Source organism: Cucurbita moschata, unplaced genomic scaffold, assembly GCF_002738365.1.
Source record: "Cucurbita moschata cultivar Rifu unplaced genomic scaffold, Cmos_1.0 Cmo_Scf00014, whole genome shotgun sequence".
NCBI lineage: Eukaryota > Viridiplantae > Streptophyta > Magnoliopsida > Cucurbitales > Cucurbitaceae > Cucurbita > Cucurbita moschata.
The window spans coordinates 2,793,994-2,817,000 of record NW_019268530.1 but is presented as its reverse complement, the minus strand read 5'-3'; the positions used below and the strand labels follow the sequence as shown (position 1 = coordinate 2,817,000).

Sequence of the window (23,007 nt, the reverse complement as noted above, 5' to 3'; positions counted from 1 at the left end):
AAAAAAAAAAAAAAAAAAAAAAAAAAAAAAAAAAAAAAAAAAAAAAAAGAAAGAAAGAAAGAAAGAAAGAAAGAAAAAGAAAAATCCACGAGAACATATGAATATCAGTAAAACGACTGCTTCTAAATTTCAAAGATATAACTTCTAAAGCAATTAGTAAAAGCATCAGAGCATGGAAACTCTTTTACCAAAAAGTACACTGAAATCATTTCCAATCATGAACTAGAATCCCTAGCACTCGTTATTACCTAAAAGTAAAACGAAAATATTATGGCACATATCACCACTTTCTAGAAAAAACAAAGACAGAAAAATTGAAAAGGAATCAACGGGGCCAACAAACAGACCACAATTAGAGAACAAATCTTTAATTCATTAAGTGTACAAAAATATTCAATTATATGCATTTTTAATGAATGTATCATAGCCAAGACAATGTCCTAATTTTTAGATAATAATTTGCCACCAAATCTGCCATATCATGATCATGTCCTTCTGTGCTTCTTGATACACGAACAATTCATGCCCAACAACCCAGAACCAACAAAACATTTGCGCTCTTTTTCTTATTTTTCTAGATAGGAGATTCCACACCCTCTGATGTCCTTAGCAAAAGTGCCTCACCTTGGAGGGTGAGACATCCTGTGCTAGGTACCTCTAAACACTGCAAGAAACCATAGTTACTTTTCCATTGCTCGTGAGGAACTTTGTAAGATAAGATAAGATTTTACTTTTTATGGGAATTCGCATAAAGTCTTAAATTTATAGCATATGAACAAAGTAAGAAGGGAAGGAGTTGGAAACTCAAAGCTACGGCTCCAGGAATTTTATTTTTGAAATGTACCGAAAAAGAATCACGCAACTGAAGGGTGATTAGTGAATTTAGACTTCGCAAGCTTAAAACTATTGTAATCAAGACAGATTCATTAACAAAGTAAGTCTAGGTTTCACGAATCTGAAATGCACAAAAAACTTACAACCATGCCCAAAGGATTCTGCCAGTTAATCTCCTGATGATAATCCTCACGAAAATATCGGGCAAACTCAGGTGTGTGAACAAGGCATTGAATCGCACTATTCATGAAACAAGTATTACCAAGATTTAACAGGCCTGTTAAACCACAAGAAGATCCCCTCGTACTAACACCAGTATGCCCAGATGCATTATCCAACTCTCTGATTGACGAAGTCTGGTTCTGACTCTGCACTACTTCTGTTTTAGACATTCCTTTGTTAGACATACCTCCTGCAACGTTTAAGTTTGACTTAGAAGGCTCTAAAGAAATAGAAGTAGCTTCCTTGTCGGCTGTTCCATTGTCCTGAACGTAACTGGCACATCCATCCGATGCATTATTATTTCCATGGCTTATAATCTCCACCAGGATCTAACCAAAATAAAGAGTGAAAAGGTTTCAGAAGGTTCTGATCGAAAAACTAAATTTAAGAAAAAAGGGGTTTCAGTAGGCAATAAATGCTCGTAAGATATTCAATTGTACAAGAGATTCCACAAAATCTAATAAATCTTGCAAGAAATTTGTGGTTGTTAAAGATTTTAGCCAAATGTATGTTCAAAACGTATCATGTGATCATCACATTTCCAGGATGTCACAAGTAACATTGATGGAAATACAGGAATAACAGTTTTTGCCAGCTGAAAGTTGAAATGGCCACAAGATCCAATCGGGTAACTCCACATAAACAAGACATTACGAAAAGACAAGATTATGAATTTCCGATACTCTCTTAGATGATAAAAAAATAAATTGAATGACCAATATTTGCAACCCAGATACCAATACCTACAGTCAATAAGCATCAGAATAATAATTTGAATTCACAACTCAGTGTACATCCTCCAAATTTCCATACAAACTTATCCTGACATACTCTTCAACAAATTGACTTACAATAATTTACTGAGCTTAATCAATATTTTGACTAATGTATGGATGAAAATTCAGAACTAAGTAGGGACAAAGAGGGGGATCAGATCAGCCAACAAAAACAATCCCCATCCCCCCCCAAAAAATACTCCTCATTGAGAAAGGTCAAGGATGGGAATGGGAATATGGATTCCCCATGGAAAATTTGTAAGGAGACAAGAACATTATGAAGAAGTATAATTTACTTTAAAATAAAATTTTAATTAAATAATTTCATATAATGGTATTATTTTAAGCTTTTAATATAAAGTAAACACGGGTCATTTAATTTGAAACACATATACGTATAAATTTCTATTATAGTGTGCATTAAAAATATCATTGTCAGCTAATATTAATAAAACATTAATTACAAAATAATAAATTGGGAATCCTGTTCCAATCCGTGAAATGAAGACAAAAATAGATATAAATCACGTTTATTCCAAATTGTCGATCAAAATTTAATGAAAAGAAAATTTATTTTCCAAGAAAAGTAGTTGTGGTGGATAGACTTACATCCTGATCCATCTGAAGGTTTGCATCATCTAGAGTTTTATCCATGTCATTCATCAAAGCATGTTTTCGGTGGCCATAGTAATCCCAAATGCATACCTAGTTAAAGTAGTGAATAGTTGGATTTAAATGAAACAACCATTAAAAAACTGAACTCCGGATGTTGTAAGGTCATATGAATTTACTTGTTCCAAGTTAAGACCAAAAATTTCACAAGCTCGTCTGTGAAGCTCACCAATTGTCTCCTGCCAAATAAATATGAAATTTTAAATAAAACCAACTGATAAAAAATGAATCACATGTCTCAATAGAACTGAAACAAGGGTAGGTACTTAGGAAAGTGGTATACCATGACAAGTTCTCATAATACCTTCTTGCTTATTCTCATTGTGGAGCGGTCACCCTTTGGCACCTCTAATAATTGAAGGCGTAAGGGATATACTTCAACGGCCAATTCAGTTTGAGAAAGACCTGCACTAATTACCTTCCGTGCCAATGTTGGACCACCGCCGTACCTAAAGCCAACCAAAAGCTTTGACTAACTTATAAAATGATTCATGTAGATTTCCAACCATAAAAGAAGACAAGATTAAAGAATCTCAACAGTTAGTTATTTTCTTAAAAGAAAAAAAAAGTTAATAAAAAATAATATCTATATCATGTAAAATTGGCCTGAGGGGATCCACCTTTCTTGATGTATATTTAGTCTTACAAATAGATTTTTTCCCCCTCATTTGATTAATAATTATCATACTGTTTAACATGTTTGATATCAAATATCGAAACAATATTCCACCAAGTAAACTTACATCACATTATTGACTAAAGATAGAGTGAAAAATTTTAGAATACCTCTCGTGATACAGTGAAGTAGGATTTCCATCCATAAAAGAGACAATATCAGAGAATCTCAACAGTAGGTTATTTTCTTATAAGAAAAAAAGTTAATAAAAAATTGTATCTATATCATGTAAAACTGGCCTGAGGTGATCCGCCTTTCTGAATCCTTCTCGGGTGTCTTCCGTCTTGAATAAAAAAATTTCCCTCGCTTCATTAATACTTATCATATTGTTTAACATGATCTTTGATATCAAATATCAAAACAATATTCCACCTCAAAAACTTACAATACAATCTTCTAATGCTACCAACAAGAGTTAAATATCTCCATTCATCCAATCTCTCAACAAATTATACATCAAAGCCTCCCCGAAACTTTCTTTCCTTCGATTGCCTCCCAAGAGAATACTAAGGTAAGAAAAAGGCACTGTCTCGGAAAATAGGCTGTCAATTTATTCCTTCCAGAACCTCTCCACAATATCTATGGAGTACGATTTTTCTGAAGAAACTCACTGTTTCCTCTTCTACCTTTAAATCTTCCACCAACCTTCAACATTCTCAGCCAACAGTGCAATAACAACAATTATCCTTGCTGCCAACATTCTATAAAGAGATATTTGCATTTTATCCCCTCTTTTAACCAAGAAATTTTACTCATTTTCTAAATTATTTTTTCTCCATAACAAACCTCCAGGAACTTCTGTTTCAGCAACCCCTTTTTCTCCCTCTCCACCATAGATAAAACTCTCTCCTCTTCCTCTAAGTTGAGTAATTCTACTTTTTTCCATGTGTCTTCTTCTTTGTCTTATCCCGCTATTTTTTAACTCCCAAGTTTTCAAGATATCTTTCAACTATTTTTTGAGTCTGGAACCTGGCCACCTATGCACAGAACACTTGCCCACCAAAATTTGAAGTTCTCAGCAAAATCCAGCTATGATGTTCAATCATTTACAACCAAAAAAGGAGCTTAAGAGTTTTCTCAAATAAGTGCTATGGATTAAATTATCAAGGGCCATCCTTTGGCTGACTTAGAAAGAGAGGAACTCAAGAGTTTTCTCCTATAAGAATTATTCTCTAGATTATTTTTGGGATCTTGTACAGTTTACAGCCTCGAATTAGAGTCCAGTCCCAGTCCCCAACTTTATAGTAATTACTCCATCCATGCTGAGGGCTTCAGCAAAGCTAAAGAAATAAAAACAAAACAAAACAAATGAAATCGATGTTTCTATGACCGAAAACCTTTTCTGAACTGATCCACCACAAGCGATATTCTATGTTGTAGCTGAAAGACCAGGTTTAAGAGCTTAGTTTGTTAGAATGGACACAGTGCTTTGACTAGGAGTTATTTCATTTACTATTATAAAAATCTACTTTTCAATGGCCAAAATCCTTTTTCCTAATGACTCACCACAAGTATAGTTGGTTCCACACTTCTTGCGGAAGCAGAACATAATCACGACCTTCCAAAAGAGTATCGTGAATTTCAATGCCCATACCAGAGTCCTCTGATGCAGCATCGTAAATTAGGTCAGAGTTATCAATAATAGCTGGTCTTTTTAACATGCTTGAACCAAATGAATCGTAAATTTCTGCGAAGGAGGATCCATCGTTTGCACCACCAACCGGTTGGTCTTGGTTGACATATTCAATCCAGTGTTGCCACCATCTGTCACCACAATATACAATCATCAGAAAATGTCTATCAGCTACCTGGTTGAGAGGTAGAATCTTATACCTGAATGTTCATGAATATGCCGACTCTTAAGGACATTGCACACAAGCATGTTTATCAAAAACCATAGTAAGATTTTCTTGAACCAAAACAAAACATTTCACTTTCATTTTATTGCTCCAGCTTACTCCCACCATATCACTAAGACCAAAACTGTTACCTCTGAAATTAAACAGCAAGCCTATGACATTCAATCCCCCAATGGAAAAAGAACAAAGCTTGGGCCTAGAAGGCAACACAATGAAATTCTTTATAAATGGTTAGAATTTCACTAGAGGCGATAAAAAATATCACATTAGTCCCCCAGATAGCAATACATATACATATTGGAGGTAGCAAAAATGAACAAAAGCAGGGAGAACCCAAAAGGGGGGGAAGAACAACGACAACAGAGTAAGGGTCGATAAGAAACGTTTCTAACACAAATTGTGCAAAAAAATTATAAGAAAAACGAAGGAAATCTAGCAAGAACCATAATATCTACGGATTTAAGAGAAAGTGTGGGAGGAAGAACCTTTGAGTGATTAAATAGAAGACATCACCCTCTTTAGTATTAGCTTCAGCAGCCAAAGCAATGTCCCTGATCATAATCCTCTCTTCCTCTGGAGTGAGCTCCGTGCTGCCACTACTGCTACACATGGAGACTTCAGCCATCTTCCCGCCCCTTTCCCCTGAGATCGAAAAAAAAAAATGCTTCGACTTCAAGGAAGAGCTGGATTTTTGTTGATATTCCTCAGTAACCAAACAGATGAGCTAAACTAATTTTCTTTCATTTTCAAAGAATATGGCTCCACAATTCAACCCGTCTCCTGCCGGTTACCCAAAACCCTCGTCCGATGACGAAACCAGTTCTGACTTATGAGCAGAGAAGGAGCAACGACGAATCAAATTTAACTCAGACCGGGTCCATAAGTTTTCTTTTTAAGCCGGGTTCATGACATAACCTAAATTACGATTTTAACCTTTTAAGTGGATTGGATTAATTTTAGAAATATTTAAAAATTATATTTAGTTATATTAATAATTAAAATACGATAAAACTCAAATATATTTTACATTTAAATATTTTTAATTTTTTTAAAATTAAAAAATAATAATAATAATAATTTGCAAACCGACCCCGAAATTTTGGTTTTTTTCAGTTGCATCCATGAACGTACAAAGAACGGATAAGGTGCGGTGGGACGTGGACGATAGACTGAGCTCTGTTCGCCATCATCCTTCACCGGTCTCAGTTTTCTTCGCCCTCTGCACTATCTGAAATGGCGTCAGCAGCATCTGCATTTGCGATTTCACCATCACTCCCGACCGCAAGCTGCCGGAAACCTAAGAGGAAACCTATTTCCCCGGCGATTTTCTGTCAACGGGGTTCCCAATTCGGGCATCGAAGGGAGATTTTGAAAGGCCTCACTCTGCTTCCTCTTTCGCTTCCTCTTTTCGAATCGGTTCATCCACTTTCTTCTGAGTCGAAAGAGATCGAAGTTGGTTCGTACCTCCCTCCTTCTCAGTCAGACCCTTCTTTTGTGTTCTTCAAAGCTTCCCCCAGGGACACCCCGGCTCTTCGTGCAGGTATTGTTACTTATTTCTCCATTTCTTTTGTTCTCTGGTAGATTGTTTATCGTCCCATTAGAATTACATAACCATGCAAAAGGATTGTTGGGAGGGAGTCCATATCGGCTAAGTAAGGAGATAATCATGGATTTATAAGCAACGAGTACATCTCTATTGGAATTGGGATGAGACTTTTTGGAGAAACAAAAAACAAAGTCATTAGAGTTTAGGTTCAAAGTGAACAATATCATACATGGAGAATTGCAATTCCTAACATGGTATGAGAGTCGTACCCTTAATTTAGCCACGTCTAGAATCCTCAAATGTCGTTTAAAGAAGTTGTGAGCCTCGAAAATGTAGTAAAAAAGTGACTCAAGTGTCGAGCAAAGGGTGTTCTTTGTTCGAGAGCTCTGGAGAAAAGAGTTGAGCCTCAATTAAGGGAAGATTGTTTAAGGGCTCCATAAGCCTCAAGAGAAGCTCTATGGTTGTTCGAGGGGAGGATTATTGAGGAGTGTTGGGAGGGAATCCCACATCGGCTAATTAAGGGGACAATATCATATCATTACAGAGAGTCGTAATTTAGGGAATCGCATACATTATTATTAGTTTCAGTTTCGGTACTTTTTGCATCTTCTAGAGATCAGGCTGGCTGTGAACTAAAGATGCCAATTATCTGCCTGTGAGCTGCTTGCAATGATGTCTTGAATTCAATTGTACATTCATCAGTATTTCATAATTAGAAGACATGTTCGTGCAATCAAAATTGGACACGAGGATACCTAGTTTGTCAAAATATAGCTCACTCGATCGAAGATTTGGAAGTTCAAATTCTCTCAGCCAACTCCCACATTTTGTTGAACTGAAAGAGGAAAGAAAAAAACATATGCTATCTAGGACGGATGCACAAAGTATATTATTGGTTATACTTGTCTTTCTTGTCACACTCTACTAAGTTGTGAAATGATTTATAGGCTAATGGTACTTGAGATTTAGTTATTTGCAGGAAATGTGCAGCCATACCAGTTCATTCTGCCCCCAACTTGGAAACAAACGCGTGTAGCAAACATTTTATCTGGTAATTACTGTCAACCCAAGTGTGCAGAGCCTTGGGTAGAGGTGAAATTTGAAGATGACAAGCAAGGGAAAATCCAGGTAGTGGCTTCCCCTTTGATACGTTTGACTAATAAGCCTAATGCTACAATTGAAGACATAGGTAGCCCTGAGAAGGTAATTGCTTCCCTTGGCCCTTTTGTCACTGGAAATACATACGACCCCGAAGAGCTCCTTGAATCGTCGGTCGAGAAACTTGGTGATCAGACGGTATAATCCTCGTGTCTTGTACATTATTTTTCTTTTCGCTCAAAGTACAATAATGCCATGTCTTTGCCTAGCCTCCATTCTACTCTTTAATAAAAAATAATGTTTTAAAATCTAGCTCAAATTGATGTTTTTTTTAACATGACTTTTCATATCGATATGGGCCATCCAGTTAATTTATATCATGGGCCTCCAAAAGGGATGGATTATGAGATTCCACATCAGTTAAACTGGAGAACAAAGCAATTCTTATAAGAGTGTCGATCAAGTTGATTTGTACTATCTAGCTAGGATTCCACTTAGACTATAGCAGCTCTGAAGCTTGCCATGTGCCTTACATGCCCCTAACTTGTAACATTACATAGGGAAGATAGGTAATTTACTCTTAGCAGCAGGACACTGTGATGGTGAATACTTATTACAACCTTCTTTTATCTCGTTGATGCAGTATTACAAATACACACTCGAGACTCCTTATGCTCTGACGGGTACACACAATCTAGCTAAGGCAACGGCGAAAGGAAGCACGGTTGTGTTATTTGTGGCCAGCGCCAATGATAAACAGTGGCAGGCATCTGAGAAAGTTTTGAGAACCATGCTTGATTCTTTTCAGCTGTAATCCCCCAACACAAAATGCAAATGAGAGATTATATTCGATAATATATGCTTCCATCTTCACATATAGTGAAGAATGTTCTTTGAGTTCTTCAATGTTCTTGTTGGCAGAGCATTCTTTAACATTATTTAATGGGTGTTCTTTTTATTGGACTGGTATGTTCTGAATCTTGGCTGGTATTATCTGATGTTGATAATGGATGTTTTTATTGAATCATTGAATAGAGATTTTACGCATTTTACAAAATTGAATTTGGAGTTTTCCGGTGAAAGAGTGGGCTATTGTATATGTTTAACTTCAAGGCTTTTCCTTTCGGACTTCATCTCAAAGTTTTTGACGTGTAGAGGTTTCTACGCCCTTATAAAGAATGTTTCATTCTCCTCCCCAATCGGATCTCGCAATTCACCTGGGCTCAACATCCTCGCTGGCACTTGTTCTCTTATCCAATCGATGTGAGACCCCTCAATCCACCCCTTTGGGGCCCAGCGTCCTTCCTGGCATACTGCCTCGTGTCCACCCTTTTTGGGGTTCAACCTCCTTGCTGGCACATCGCCCGGTGTCTAGCTCTGATACCATTTGTAACGACTCAAGCCCACCACTTGCAAATATTGTCCTCTTTTAGCTTTTCCTTTCAAACTTAAAACGTATATGCTAGGGAGAAATTTCCATACCCTTATAAAAAATGTTTCGTCCTCTCCAACCGAGGGGATCTCGCATCATCCTTTCACGCTGTTGTCAAAAACTAAGAAATTCTTCTGGCCTGGGTCAAGTTTTGTTCATTACTGAACATGTTCCTAAGATACTATTCCTTCAATAAAACCGAAGAACAAGTTCAACTAAAAATGGATTGAGTCATTCATTTATCATATATGTCTTACTAAAATAATTCCACTACTAAACAAATAAGATGGTTCATCTCTCATCTTAAAACAAGATTCTCATTTCCAACTAGTCTATCAGAACTTCAAACAAGAACTCCATTCCATCATTGGCATTAAAACTCAACAAATTCAAGTGCTTTTGATGCATGTTCAGCTCCTCTCATATCCAAGTCCAGTTGGTTAAGTTTTGAATAAATCTCACAGGATTTAGGATGAGTAGCATCACCAACTGAGAAGACATGCGCTTTCTTATCTATCTCAATCCAGCTCCACCCTGCACTTTTCCTTACCCTTTTTTGTTGCATCTGATTTCTAATATCAGCCAACTGTGTCCATAAACCAGCTCTAGCATAGATATGAGCAAGAGTTACATAGGGTGCAGCATTACCTGGATCCATCTCGATGAGTCGATATGCTACCTCCCTCCCAAGCTCGACCTCTACATGAACTTTGCAAGCACCTAAAAGGGAACACCACATTACGTAATTAGACTCATATGGCATTTTCTCCATCAATTCCTTAGCTTTTTCTACATGCCCATTTCTGGCATAGAGATCAATCAAACAAGCATAATGATCAATTTGAGGATCTAATCTGTATTCACTGCCCATTTTATTGAAGTATTCAACTGCCTCATTTAGTAATCCTGCATGGTTGCAGGCAGTTAAAACTGCAGTAAAACAGACATGATCAGGCAAGAAACCTTCTTCAGTCAACAAACTCTCAAAGAGCTTTAAGGCATCTGAGCCTCTACCACATTGAGCAAAAGCCATTATCATCGAAGTCGAAAGCACACTGTTCTTCTCAACCGTCTGATTGAATATGATAAATGCATCATCAACACTGCCACATTTCGAGTACATATCCAACAAAGAACAGACCACAAACACATTATTCTCTGATCCCATTTTTGTAACTAGAGAATGCACTTGCCTTCCTTGTTCAAGTACTGTTAGACTCCCACAAGCATTTAAAACACTAGTTAATGTATGATCAGTTGGGCTCAAATTACTAGCTCTCATCTCTACAAACAGTTTTAATGCCTCTTCCCCATACAAGTTTTGAGAAAACCCTGATATCATAGAATTAAATATGACATTGTCCTTCACATTTGCCTCATAAAAGAGCAGGGCAGCTTCTTCTATTCTTCCTAGTTTTGAGTAACAATCAATAGCGGAGCTAATTACAAAACTGCTAAAAAAAAGAAAACCAAGTTTGATAACATGAGCATGAAACAAAGTTGTAAGATGAATCGGAAGTTCATCCTTCAGACTTGGGCATGAACTAATAACAGTGGCATAAGTAAAACAGTTGGGTCTATCCTGAGTTACCAACATATTCTTAAACATCAAGATGGCTTCCCTCCCAGCCCCATTTTGGGATAGCCCAGATATTATAGAGGTCCAAGAAACTTGGTCATGAGTCTTCATATGAACGAAGATCCTTTTTGCATCCACAATGGCATTACACTTGGAGTATAAATTAACCAGTCCACTGTTCAAATATAAGTTATCTTCAAATCCTATTTTGACAATCTGCGCATGAATTTGCAGACCCAAAAACAAATTAATTGTTTTAGCACAAGAATTAAGAGCAGAGCAGAGAGAATACTTGGTCAATTTCGCTCCCAAGCTGCACATTCTGCAAAGTAACCCAGTGCTTCAGAGGCATTAACACGGTTGCCAAATTTCCTTTCCTTTCCGCTGAGATTCTTGTGCGGACGAAAGTTGATAGTATCATAGCAAGATGCTCGTAACATTTGAAATCCAATGGTTGCCTGGAATTCCCTGGATTTCAGCTCGCCGGAAATTATAAACAGACCAAAGAAAGAGAAATTGCCGATCGCGGCCGAAACAAAGTCGGACCATAGCAAACAGATAATGGAAAACTCAACATCAGTTGATCATTCCTACTCGGAGAAATGCTTCCCGACTGGAATTTTCCTCCGCCGAAGAACGGTGCAGTCGGGGGCTTCGAGTAATTAGGTCTCTCGATATCACTTTGTACTGATTCTTCTCCACTGTGACGGCGATGAGGGTTTCCAACGTCGGCGATGAGGGTTTATTTTCTTCATTTTTTCTTTAAAAAAAAATAATAAATAGTGTTTTAAATATAATTTGATTTTTTAATTTCATCCCTAATTTAATCAAATTATTTTTATAAATGTAATTAAAGAAATACTACGGAAAATATTGTATTTCCTAAAAATACTCCTCGATGATTTTTATTGTATATGATAATAATTAATTTAGATAATGACCCTTTAATTCATCATTATTCATAATAATAATAATAATTACATTTTTATTTATAACGACAGTAAGGGTCGTGTAGATTCAAAGCAACTACAAGAACAAAGAACAAATATATTCACGTTTCAATTGTAATAGTTTGTCATCGTTATCATATGTGAGAAAGAAGGAAGTTTTCACACCTTTGTAAGGAGTGTTTCGTTTATAATCTCACAATCCACCCCTTTGGAGGCCCAGCGTCCTCGCTAACACATTGAGCGGTATTTGACTCTAATACTATTTGTAACAGTTAATAATTTTTTTCATCGTCATGAAACTAGTAGATATTTTCCTCTAATACTATTTGTAACAGTTAAAACGCGTCTGTTAAGGGAAGGTTTCAACACCCTTACAAAGGATGTCTTATTCTCCTCCCCAACCAATGTGGGACATCACAATCCACCCCCTTTTGGGGCCCAGCGTCCTCGCTGGCACTCTTTCCTTCCTCCAATCGATGTGGGACCACCCCCAAATCCACCCCCATTTAGAGCCCAGTGTTCTTACTGGCACACCGCCTCATGTCTACCCCCTTCGAGAAACAGCAAGAAGGCTGGCACATCGTCCGATGTCTGGCTCTGATACCATTTGTAACGACCTAGATCCACTGCTAGCATATATTGAAAAATCATAAATTGTTGTGATATTCTAATGCTATCATTTTTCTTTAAATTAGTACACACATCAAAATTAAAAGAAAATACAAACACAACCAACCAAAACCTGAAATCCAAGTAATTCCCTATCACAGAATACATTAGTCGTTGCCCGAACACAAGCGTTTTACTGTGTCTTACAAATCCTTCATCAAACACTAAACCAACCCGGTTTTGATTTGGTCATGCGAGCAGTACTGGCAGGTTCATTATTGTCGATGCGACGATTGTTTCGAAAAGCTGCATAGCCAATAACGTAAGAGACGACGAGAACAATCAAAACGATGATGTTGACGACCGAGACCTTTCTCCAGCTCTTCTTGAGATTGGCTAGAACCCCAGCCTTGCAAGAGTCACAAGCATAGCAAAGTTGGTCTTGGTCATTGCTCCACCTGCCACAGTCAGGCTCGCCGCCCACCACCCCTCCTCCCACATCCCACGCCGTCTCGTTCACATATACATATCCGCAAACTGTGGGTGGCTTGCAGCAACCAGACTTCACACATATAGCAACCAAGATAATGAATGATATCATGTTTCAAGAAATCAAACCATAACTTAAACTATTTCAATCGTTGTGTATGTTCATGGGTCTATTCGTTGTGTCGTTAGCTCTGATTCTATTTGTGTCGCCATAGATATCTTTCAAACACCTCGTGTCAGTACTTAATAATCCATGACTCGAGTCAATGTTAGTTGTATTTGTAATCGTTGGAAGAACTCCATATTGCATTGACTATCAACTTTTCTTTTGTTCTATCATTTCAAGTATATCATTGTAGCTTTTACGGAGGAAGGTACTCTATTTATATAATCTAAAAGATTACAAGATATGGGTCAATAAACTATGTTCAATAATCACAATCGTGCCTATCGTCTACTAATAGAGACTAAAAGTATATCATTCAAAATATAAGTGTCTCAAGAACACGATGATCAGGATCTAACAATCTCGATACGTTTTAAGTGAATAGGTTCGATACCACAATTCTAAAATTTGGTCCCACGATTCTTTTTCTACAATGGATAAGGTTCTAATTTCATTTTTCCTAAAAGATCGTTTTCTAGCTACAATGGACCGACCATGTGAATATGCATGCACCATACGAATATGCATGCACGAACCAAAGGAAAAGAAAAGAATAAAATAAAATAAGAATATTCATAAGAGAAAAAAAAAGGCACTTTTTTGCAATACAAAAGAGAGGAATATAATAAAGTTTTAGGATACTTTTATATTATTCTCTTTCCACTCTCTCGGGATCTCTTGAAATGGTTTAAAATATTCTACATTATCTATTATTTTGTGTGAATATGTACGTCTACATTTTTTTAGATCTAACCTAATTATTCAAATTGTCAATTTTTCAACCCGAACAACCTTTGTTAAATAATGAACCTAATTCAAACATAATTTTTCTGGGTTGAGTTAGTTCGAGTTATTTATTCAAATTTTTATTAAAAAAAAAATTAATTCATAAAACATTTATTTTTTATTTTCTAACATACAATTCAATTTAAATATAAATTTTGAAAAATTAATTAAAAATTATTTTTGAGAGTGATGGAAAATAAATAATAATTATTTTTTAAAAAAATAATTATTAATAAATTTGGGTAACCAATCTAACCCATCACTAATAAAAGAAGGTGGGCCCGGGGGATCTTAGTGGGCCGAGACATTCGGCCCATCACTAATAATAACACTCCACATGCAACAAAACTATCCTTAAATTACGTACATTAAACAAAATTATTAAATATAATCAGTTTGATTATCTAAAATATTAATAAATAAATAAATAAATAAATTATATTCTAAAATAATTATTAAAAAAATCCACGTGTACGTACCTCGACCGGAGTGAGATGTCTATGGTAAAACATATCAACGGTCTCCGGCACACCGTTGACGGTTCTGACAATTTTCCGGCATGATCCGGAGTCTCTAACACAGGAGCTAATCTTAGCCCAGTAGGAGTCATCGGCGACCCGGTCCCTGAGCCACCCAGAATAGTCCTGGAGATAGTAATCGAAGTAGGCGCGGTTGGGGAGGGGGCGGCCGGAGCCCCGTTCGGTGACGGCGTAGGCGAAGATGATGAAGCCGACGAGGGCGCCGATGACGAAGAACATGACGAAGAGGTAGAACCACATTAGGAAGGTGTTGCGGTAGCAGGCGCCGCCGAAGCCGGCGAGGGAGACGATCATGACGGTGACGCCGATGCCGATTAGAGGCCACTGGAGGAATTTGAGGCAGTCGGTGGTGTTGGCGCGGCTGCTGAGCCAGATGCCGCCGCCGATGATGGGGAGGGAGAGGAGGAAGGTTAGGAAGTTGAGAAGACCGATCAAGTGGTTGCTGGCTCTCATGGTGGACGAGAAAATGAATATGCCTCTCTCCTATTGCTTCTTTCTTTCTTATAGAACCACCCGTATTCATAGTCGGGGGCCCAATGTTTAAGCTATATTTGGGCTTTTTGATGGCCCATACTTGAGTTAATGGGCCATTCACTTCCTCAAACTTCATGGGCTTTCTTTGCATCTCGTTCTTACCGTTTGGCCCATAATCCAACTGTCTCTTCCACTCTCACGTTCGCTAATTAACCCAAAAATCATTCATATACAATAACAAATACTATTTCTACAGTGAATGTACGTGGTCTGGATTGAGTTGGGTTCAGGGATTTTTTTTTACAGGTTGGTTAGATTGGTAATTCAACCTAATCCGAAAATTTTCACAACCCAACCTAACCCTCTTCGTTTGAATTGGGTTCAAGTTGTTAAAAACAAATTATTTTTTAAAAAAAGTTTAATTTATCCCCATTGATATAAAAGATAATTAAAAGTTCACCAGGCAAATCGATCTATAATTATTAAAAAAAAAAACTGAGGAATGGAGAACAACAAGCGAAGTGTAATATATTAACATAATTCAACATTGTCATAAAACTAACAACTAAAATATCTACCATTTTTTAGAATTGGTAGAAATAAAGATATAAAGATAGAGGATAAAATTAAAAAATATTAGTTTAAAAATATTATAATTGAAATAATATTAAATATATATATATAAAATAACCATGAAATTAGAGAACTCTAAACTATTAAATATATATATATATCAATTATGATATAATAATATTGCAAGCTAAACCTATCATTCATGTAAATTTTTTAATATATTTTATATATTTTTATTTCGATGGGTCAATCTGGAAATTTTGTCCATGAACCTGAAACCGAACTGAATCAGTTCGCGTTCAGAAAAAATAAACTCAAACCAATCGAAAGTGCTAATCTAACCCAATCCAAACTATAAGAGTGGGTTGGGTTGGTCGGAATTGTGAGATTGTCGGTCGTAGGTAATCCCTACTAAACACCTATTTATGTTGAGTCCTATTTGAGGGTTGTTTTTGAAGGCGAAAGGAACCTGATTTTGAGCTGACCAGCATCATAGTGGAAGAGTGGGAGTTGGAATTTATTGGGCGGAAACGACAAGCCGCTATATTGCTAATCCACACAACCAAGCTTAAAGAACAAAGGATAGAAAGAAGAAAGAAGACATCGAAATCCGGGCGAACCAGAACAACCTCTGCTCTTCTGCTCTTCTTTATCCATTATCACTGCCACCCTTTCCAGGTATGCCTTCTGGGTTTAATGTTTCAATGTTCCACTCTTCTTATCCATTTCCTGTCAACACCCATTTTGTTTTTTTTTGCCTCTTTCTGTACCTAAACAGAGTTCAACACAACCTCATTCATGACTTCTTTTCAATATGCCTTTGTTCATCTGGGTTTCTGTTAAGTGATTTGCTTCTTTGAAGCTCGTGAGGATGTGGATCTCAGGCTTTTGCTTTGACCCTTTGAGTTTTCAGCTGTTTCTATTTGTTTTCTGGGAAATTTTTGTACAGAGCATGTTGAATGAAGCCCCACTTTCCCAAAACCATGAAATTCGTTGGTTTTTTGGAGACTTATTAGGAACATTGAGTTGGGTTTATCATGATTTCTTAGCATTAGATGTAATTAAAAAGTTAACAGCCTTTATGATGATGTTTCTTGTCGGCTTGTTTGTGTTAAATGTCAAAACCAAACAGTAGACTTTTTGTACCTACTGCCCTTATTTCACGGCCAAACTGGAGGAACAGCTTGACATTCATAATTAAACCTGTTGGTTTCAACTCCAATTTTTCTCAAACCTTTTTTTTTGAGATCCATGTTAGTTAGAGAGGGGAACGAAAATTTCTTATAAAGGTATGAAAACCTCTTCCTAATAGACGCGTTTTAAAACTTTAGAGAAGAGGACAATATCTGAAAACAGTGCAAAACCCTCTCGCGTCCAAACCAGCATAGCACGGGCAACAAAGGTACGATACACCTCGACTATTCTCACTGGACAGTTGTTGTGATGTCCCACATTGGTTGGGAGGAGAACGAATCACCATTTATAAGGGTGTGGAAACCTTCCCCTAACGCGTTTTAAAGCTTTGAGGGGAAGCCTGAAAGGGAAAGTCCAGAAAAGACAATATCTGCTAGCAGTGGATCTGGGTCGTTACAAATGGTATCAGAGCCAGACATCGGATGATGTGCCAGCCTTATCGCTGTTCCTCGAAGGGGGTAGACACGAGGCGGTGTGCCAGTAAGAACACTGGTCCCAAAGGGGGGTGGATTTGGGGGTGGTCCCACATCGATTGGAGGAAGGAAAGAGTGCCAGCGAGGACGTTGGACCCCGAAGGGGGGTGGATTGTGATGTCCCACATTGGTTGGGGAGGAGAACAAACCACCACTTGTAAGGGTGTGGAAACCTTCTCCTAGAAGACGCGTTTTAAAGCCTCGAGGGGAAGCCCAAAGAGGACAATATCTGCTAGCGGTGGATCTGGGTCGTTACAGTTGTTTGACTCAGCTCCGTTTAACTGCTAAGAAAACTCGTTAGATATTAAATCTTAGTTAAGTAGGTAGCGGTCATAGATCGAACCTGTTCCTTTCATCGCGTGTAAGTTCGAATCCTCGAAAAGATTACCATATAAGTTGTTTACTACAGATTTGAACACTTTTTCCATTTAAATTTAGTATGAAATGTGTGAATATACGCATTGATTACAAGGTAAGTGGCAATTAATGATTTCATTTCTTTACCCATTCTGGGTTGAAATGTGATGATAAGGACCACAAGCTGTTCATGATCTGCATTTATTTCCTTAAGGTCACTCCCATTGGATTCCTACCCGCTCATTGTTGTGGTTTTTTTATTGCAGAGTTGCAGGGTTGGTGGGTCAGGAAGCATTGAAGGAGGATAGTATAGGCTAAGCTTTAATTCACTTGCTTTTCAAAAGGGTAGCGATGCAGACCCCAAAATCAAGGTAAGTTTCAACAAATCCTTCGTCAACTCGCTTTTTTGACTCTATTATTGAAGTAGTTCATATGAATGTAGGTAATGTAATGCATGTTCCTTGGCTGTTCTTCCCTTTATAATTACAACTCTTTCACTTGTATTAGTTTTTCTTACTTGAAAGGAGTGTATTATGCCTTGCTTGAAATTGAATTTGGTATAACTTCAAAGCCCTGCGAGGGATGTGAAGCGGGCTAGTTCCTGAAAATGCTTGTTTTTCTGACGTTGGGGATGACGATTCGCCTTTTGATTCATTCTTTTGGTCGAGTGTTCTTCGGACGTCATCAAGCAAGGGATGTGAAGTGGGCTAGTCCCTGAAAAGGCTTGTTCTTCTAACGTTGGGGCTGATAATTTCACCTTGTGACTCGTTCCTTTGGTCGAGTGTTCTTCGGACGTCGATCAAGCAAGGGATGTGAAGCGGGCTAGTCCCTGAAAATGTTTGGTCCTCTAACGTTGGGGTTGACAATTTCACCTTGTGACTCATTCCTTCCGTCGAGACGTTGATCAAGCAAGGGATGTGAAGTGGGTTAGTCTCTGAAAATGTATGCTTCTCTAACGTTAGGGCTGATAATTCACCTTATAACTCATTCCTTTGGTCGAGCGTTCTTCGTATGTCAATCAATCTATCATAGGCCGCTCTGTCATTCGAAGACCCCATATCAATTGGAGAGGGGAACAAATGCCAGAAAGGACGTTGGACCCCAAAGGGGGGTGGATAGTGAGATCCCACATCGGTTGGAGAGGAGAGCGAAACATTTTTTATAAGGGTGTGGAAATCTCTCCCTAGCATACGCATTTTAAAATCTTGAGGGGAAGTGTAGAAGGAAAAGTTCAAAGAAGACAATTACAGCTAGCGATAGGCTTGGGTTGTTGCAGCCATGGTCGGGTTCCAAACCTTTTGTTTTGTTTGGTCATTAATGTTCTTCTTGTTCTGTTATTTAGTGTTTTATTCATCTTATAACATCGTCTGTATATACTTACTTGTTAGGCATTTATTTGAATCCAACAGTCTTTTATGAGTTTGTAGACCATGCAAATCATAGGCAATCAAACAATTTCTTTCCTCAACAGGAATTCCTTCTCAGAGCCACCTCAAAAGGTTTCTCCACGAGTTGCTCGGAAACTTCGTCCCGCTTCTCTGGAATGTGATTCTGCTTCCTCAACCCGAACAAATAATCGAATCATTAAAGAACGAAGCCCGAAAGTCGTCGATCGAAAGTCGCCTAGAAGCCCTGCAAGTGAGGTAATATTACTTGTACCTCTTGGTTCTTGTTCAAAGTTGAGCTTCATGCACCTCCATTAATCTTGATAGAAGTTGGATTCTTAAAAGAAATCATAATCGCTCCCACGTTAGTTGGAGAGGGAAACGAAACATTATTTATAAGGGTGTAGACACCTCTTCTAGCTAACGTGCTTTATAAACCTTGAGGGGAGGAAGCTCGAAAGAGGACAACATCTGCTAGTGGTGGGCTTGGACTGTTACAAATGGTAACAGAGCCAAACATCAGGTGGTGTACAAATGAGGACACTGAGCTTCGAAGGGACGGTGTGCCAGTAAAGACACTGGGCTCCAAAGAGGGGTGGATTGTGAGATCCCACATCGGTTAGAGAGGGGAACGAAACATTTTTTGAACTTTATTTCTCGTTGCTACTTCAGAAAAAACGTCCAAGCAAGATTTCCGAGTTGGAATCTCAGGTTTGTCAGCTGCAAGAGAATCTAACCAAAGTGAAGGATCAGTTATGTTTATCTGAATCATGCAAGAAGGAAGTCAAGCAAGAGGCCGAGGAGGCCAAGACTCAACTAGAAGCCATGGCCTTAAAGCTTCAAGAGTCGCAAGAACAAGTACTTGAGCTATCTACTTCCAAGGAAGCTCATGTCATAGAACTACAAGAGATATCACTCGAACGAGATCGTGCTTGGCAAGCCGAGCTTGAGACGATTCAAGAACAGCACAAACTCGACTACGCTGCGTTGGCTTCTGCAGTGAATGAGATTCATCAGCTGAAGATCCACCTTGAGATGGTAGCTCAATCCGAAACAAAAAAGATCAACCTTACGGACTCCGAAAATAACGAACTTGATAGCTTGAGAACTCACCTTGCAGAAGCTCTTTGTGTTGTGGAAAGAATGAAAAACGAGCTCGAAAGTTGTCGAGAATCCGAAGCTCAAGCTCGGTTACTTGCTAATGAAACTCTAGCACAACTAGAAGACGCCAAAAAACGAGTCGAGGAGCTTAGATACGACGGTATGGAAGCAATGAAGGGGTACCATTCCATTGCTTCAGAGCTGGATGAATCAAAGGCACGGATTAGCGTGTTAGAAGAACTCGTTAGTAAACTGAAAACCGACGTTGCGAATCCAGCAGTCGAAAACGAGAAACAGGGAGATCATATTGATGAACATTGTTGTCTCAAATCAGAGATAGAACAGCTGAAATCTGCCTTGGAAATGGCTGAGACAAAATACCATGAAGAACAAATTCAGAATGCAGTCAAGGTAAGAACAGCTTATGAACAAGTTGAGCAGATTAAGACCAACATGAATTCTAGGGAGTCTAATCTAGAGCAGGAGCTGAAAAAATCGAAGGTCGATATCGACGAGTTAAAGGCCGACTTGATGGATAAGGAGACCGAATTGCAGGCTATCTCGGAGGAGAACGAGCAGCTCCACGCGAAAATTCAAAAGAATCTATCGAGCCAGAGAGAATATGAACTCGAAAGAGAGATTAAGGAATTGAAGGATCATCTTGCAGTGATGAAGTCCAATCTCATTGACAAGGATAGACAATTCCGTAGCGTTTTGGACGAGAACGATACGCTAAAACTCGATATAAACAAAAGGATAATGATTCGAGCGAAAGCAAGCGATGGGACTACAGAAGTTGAGGACACAACGACTGTCGAACAAGAGGCTCTCACAAGACTTGGCGTTACGATGGAGGAGACAGAAAAAAGTAACAAGAGGGCGGCTCGAGTGTCCGAACAGTTGGAGGCTGCACAGGCTGCAAATGTCGAAATAGAAACGGAGTTGAGACGGTTGAGGGTGCAGTCAGACCAATGGAGGAAGGCTGCAGAGGCTGCAGCCGCAATGCTCTCTGCTGGAAACAATGGCAAGTTCATGGACCGATCGGCGTCGTTGGACAGCAGCTACGACTCGGATTCTGCAGGAAAAGTGAACAGGAGTTGTGCTGAAATAGATGATGATTTGCTGAAAAAGAAACATGGGAATGTGCTAAAAAAGATAGGGGTGCTGTGGAAGAAACAACACAAATGAAAGGGTCAGGGCCAGGGCTTGGCATGTCTAACTCTGCTTGTGGGGCAGTTTATTTTGTTTTGTTACTCATGTACTGTTGATCTTGATATCATATGAAGCTCAAGAACAGATCTTGATATCATATGAAGCTCAAGAACACTACCCTATTCAAATTTCGGCAACAAGGTAAAGTGACTCAAGGTAAAGTGACTGACTGTCAATTTAGCTCGAGCTTAGTTTAACACAATCTTTGAACCGATCTAGCCTATTTTAGTTTTCGATTAGCTTTAGCTCTACTCGAACCAAACAATACAATTTAAGGTTGGTTTGATAGAAGTTTTTGAGTTAACGACCCATGTCTAGGATTCGGCACCTGTGTGTCCCAACATTCTACTGTTTCACTTGTAACATGATCAAGTTAGTTACTCTTTTTTTTTAATCGTAATATTCATTATTAATTATTATATAATGTTTTAATTACTTAAAAAATTATATATTGATTTTTGTCCTCTGACAAATTCTCCCTCCCGAATCCTACGTTGGATTTTGTCTGTTGAGAGAGACACCAAAACAAAATCCATCCCGAAGTTGCTGCTCATGCTTGTCTCTAAATCCCAATATATATATATATATAATTTAAAAAAATCCAATGCCTTTCGGTTCCGCTTCAAAACGAGTCGAAGCTACAAAGTCAACCTAAAATCGGTCCGAGCTCATTGACCAAACCCCATTGTACCAAAGACGTAATCTATGGCTAATAACGTCTACTTTGGTCAGCCAGGTTAGATTGACTAACCTGGTCTCAACTCAATGTAACATCAATACATTCGTTAGAAACTCCAAGATTCGAAGGTGTGTCTACGAGGTATGCTCACACAAAACCCAGCTGCTCGTTACATTAAAAAAAGAATCGAGATGTGTGTGGTACGACACTTTTGCAAAGCTCGTTTTTATAAATAGATTCATTCCTTTCATAATTGAGATCGTGCGAATCTAGCTCAAGTAGATTCATGTATTAGCAGTTTCGAAACTATTATGTTAATAATGTACAGAGACGTGGATGCATGTATTAAAAAAAAAGTGTCAATTCTTCTTATTACTCTCACCTATTGATGGTCATGTCAAAGAGTAAAGTAGATGCTTAGAATATGACAAAACATCAATTCTTTTATGTAATAATACTAATTAAGACCAAAAATGATGCATTTTGAGGAACTAAAATGCAATTTTTGTTCTTTTTCTTTTAACCTAAAATAATAATTTAATTCTTTTTTATTTTAACCCAAAGAAAAATGACAGTAGAATTTGTTTTACGTTGGTTAAATTTACGAGTTTTTGCACAGTTCAACAAGCCTAAAATTTCTATAAGAAAAACTTGATATTATTAAAATGAATAAGTTTATGAAAATTACATCAAGAATTGGATGATGGGTTGAATTCGCAACGTTGATCTAAGACTTCTGAAGTCGAATCCAATCGAAATGAAAGTATAGGTGAAAATTGAAAAACGTTGAAGTAAAAACTCATTTTCACTTTTGATTTTTTATCATTATCTTTTTATTGTTCACATATATTGAAACTTTAAATTTTAACGCTAAACATGCACTGAATTCCGATCTCATTTTCCATGAAAATCAGGACGTAATTCTCTTTATTAACTTTAAGTTAATCCAAGTCATCACCTTCCATAAACGTTTTTCAAAACTTCAATTCCAAATATTAAAAAAACAAAATTAAACAACAGACTGTCAAAAAATAATAATAATAATAAATAAAAAAACTCACATTTAAAACCTTTTTTTTCTTTGTTCTGATTTGCATGGAGAAATCAAACACCAACCACCAGACATTTCTGCAACAAAACAGAGATTTGATACTCCAAACCGACACCTCTGACTCAACAAACAAAACACATGAAATTTCAGTTTCGAATTGACGACTAGTTGCATAACAAATCATGAAGAACTTCGATACAAAACTTAATTAATTCTAAAATCCCGCTTTTTTTTTTTTTTTTTTTTTTTTTTTTTTTTTTTTTTTTTTTTTTTTT

The 23,007-nt window shown here is 37.7% G+C and overlaps 5 protein-coding genes across 8 annotated transcripts in view; 2 read left to right on the top strand and 3 right to left on the bottom strand.

Annotated features, from left to right (window-relative positions):
• Positions 1-5,894, bottom strand: part of LOC111452171 (ubiquitin carboxyl-terminal hydrolase 5) — a 10,719-nt gene extending 4,825 nt beyond the window's left edge. The window contains exons 1-6 of the mRNA XM_023092746.1: positions 5,525-5,894; positions 4,687-4,944; positions 2,809-2,953; positions 2,624-2,683; positions 2,442-2,537; positions 978-1,385 (exon numbers count right to left, since the gene is read on the bottom strand). Of these exons, the coding sequence (XP_022948514.1) occupies positions 978-1,385; positions 2,442-2,537; positions 2,624-2,683; positions 2,809-2,953; positions 4,687-4,944; positions 5,525-5,664 (1,107 nt within the window). The 5' untranslated portion in view covers positions 5,665-5,894. The remainder of the gene's footprint in view (positions 1-977; positions 1,386-2,441; positions 2,538-2,623; positions 2,684-2,808; positions 2,954-4,686; positions 4,945-5,524) is intronic.
• Positions 5,895-6,149: 255 nt separating this feature from the next.
• On the top strand, positions 6,150-8,652 carry LOC111452175 (psbP domain-containing protein 6, chloroplastic). Its single transcript, XM_023092749.1, has 3 exons — positions 6,150-6,579; positions 7,565-7,881; positions 8,327-8,652. Exons 1-3 carry the CDS (start codon positions 6,273-6,275, stop codon positions 8,495-8,497), a joined length of 795 nt encoding a protein of 264 aa, XP_022948517.1. The 5' UTR covers positions 6,150-6,272; the 3' UTR covers positions 8,498-8,652.
• Positions 8,653-9,323: 671 nt separating this feature from the next.
• Positions 9,324-11,428, bottom strand: LOC111452173 (pentatricopeptide repeat-containing protein At2g13600-like). Its single transcript, XM_023092747.1, has one exon. It carries the CDS (start codon positions 11,013-11,015, stop codon positions 9,489-9,491), a length of 1,527 nt encoding a protein of 508 aa, XP_022948515.1. The 5' UTR covers positions 11,016-11,428; the 3' UTR covers positions 9,324-9,488.
• Positions 11,429-12,281: 853 nt separating this feature from the next.
• On the bottom strand, positions 12,282-14,702 carry LOC111452174 (tetraspanin-3-like). Its single transcript, XM_023092748.1, has 3 exons — positions 14,174-14,702; positions 12,442-12,815; positions 12,282-12,375 (listed from the first exon to the last, which is right to left on the bottom strand). The coding sequence occupies exons 1-2, from the start codon at positions 14,684-14,686 to the stop codon at positions 12,471-12,473; spliced, it is 858 nt and encodes a 285-aa protein (XP_022948516.1). The 5' UTR covers positions 14,687-14,702; the 3' UTR covers positions 12,282-12,375; positions 12,442-12,470.
• Positions 14,703-15,724: 1,022 nt separating this feature from the next.
• LOC111452778 (interactor of constitutive active ROPs 3-like) lies at positions 15,725-21,363 on the top strand. Of its 4 annotated transcripts, XR_002712162.1 has the most exons (5): positions 15,725-15,958; positions 17,571-17,675; positions 18,776-18,947; positions 19,362-21,057; positions 21,088-21,139. XR_002712162.1 is itself a non-coding variant. In XM_023093660.1 (4 exons), the coding sequence occupies exons 2-4, from the start codon at positions 17,656-17,658 to the stop codon at positions 20,976-20,978; spliced, it is 1,809 nt and encodes a 602-aa protein (XP_022949428.1). In that variant the 5' UTR covers positions 15,725-15,958; positions 17,571-17,655; the 3' UTR covers positions 20,979-21,362. The 4 variants fall into 4 exon arrangements, 3 of the variants coding, with proteins under 3 accessions (XP_022949428.1, XP_022949429.1, XP_022949430.1); XM_023093660.1 differs by having other exon boundaries at positions 19,362-21,362; XM_023093661.1 differs by lacking the exon at positions 15,725-15,958 and adding an exon at positions 16,579-16,682 and having other exon boundaries at positions 19,362-21,362.
• Positions 21,364-23,007: the final 1,644 nt, after the last annotated feature.

What these genes read in the sequence shown, in the direction of transcription:
- LOC111452174 (XM_023092748.1), bottom strand. Translation starts at nt 14,686, where the DNA reads ATGAGAGCCAGCAACCACTTGATCGGTCTTCTCAACTTCCTAACCTTC. An exon ending in GACATCTCACTCCGGTCGAG is followed by an intron (nt 12,816 to 14,173) that starts GTACGTACACGT and finishes ATATGTGTGAAG; the next exon opens with TCTGGTTGCTGCAAGCCACC.
- LOC111452175 (XM_023092749.1), top strand. Translation starts at nt 6,273, where the DNA reads ATGGCGTCAGCAGCATCTGCATTTGCGATTTCACCATCACTCCCGACC. An exon ending in CACCCCGGCTCTTCGTGCAG is followed by an intron (nt 6,580 to 7,564) that starts GTATTGTTACTT and finishes AGTTATTTGCAG; the next exon opens with GAAATGTGCAGCCATACCAG. An exon ending in AGAAACTTGGTGATCAGACG is followed by an intron (nt 7,882 to 8,326) that starts GTATAATCCTCG and finishes TCGTTGATGCAG; the next exon opens with TATTACAAATACACACTCGA.
- LOC111452173 (XM_023092747.1), bottom strand. Translation starts at nt 11,015, where the DNA reads ATGTGCAGCTTGGGAGCGAAATTGACCAAGTATTCTCTCTGCTCTGCT.
- LOC111452778 (XM_023093660.1), top strand. Translation starts at nt 17,656, where the DNA reads ATGCAGACCCCAAAATCAAG. An exon ending in ATGCAGACCCCAAAATCAAG is followed by an intron (nt 17,676 to 18,775) that starts GTAAGTTTCAAC and finishes TTTCCTCAACAG; the next exon opens with GAATTCCTTCTCAGAGCCAC. An exon ending in CTAGAAGCCCTGCAAGTGAG is followed by an intron (nt 18,948 to 19,361) that starts GTAATATTACTT and finishes TTGCTACTTCAG; the next exon opens with AAAAAACGTCCAAGCAAGAT.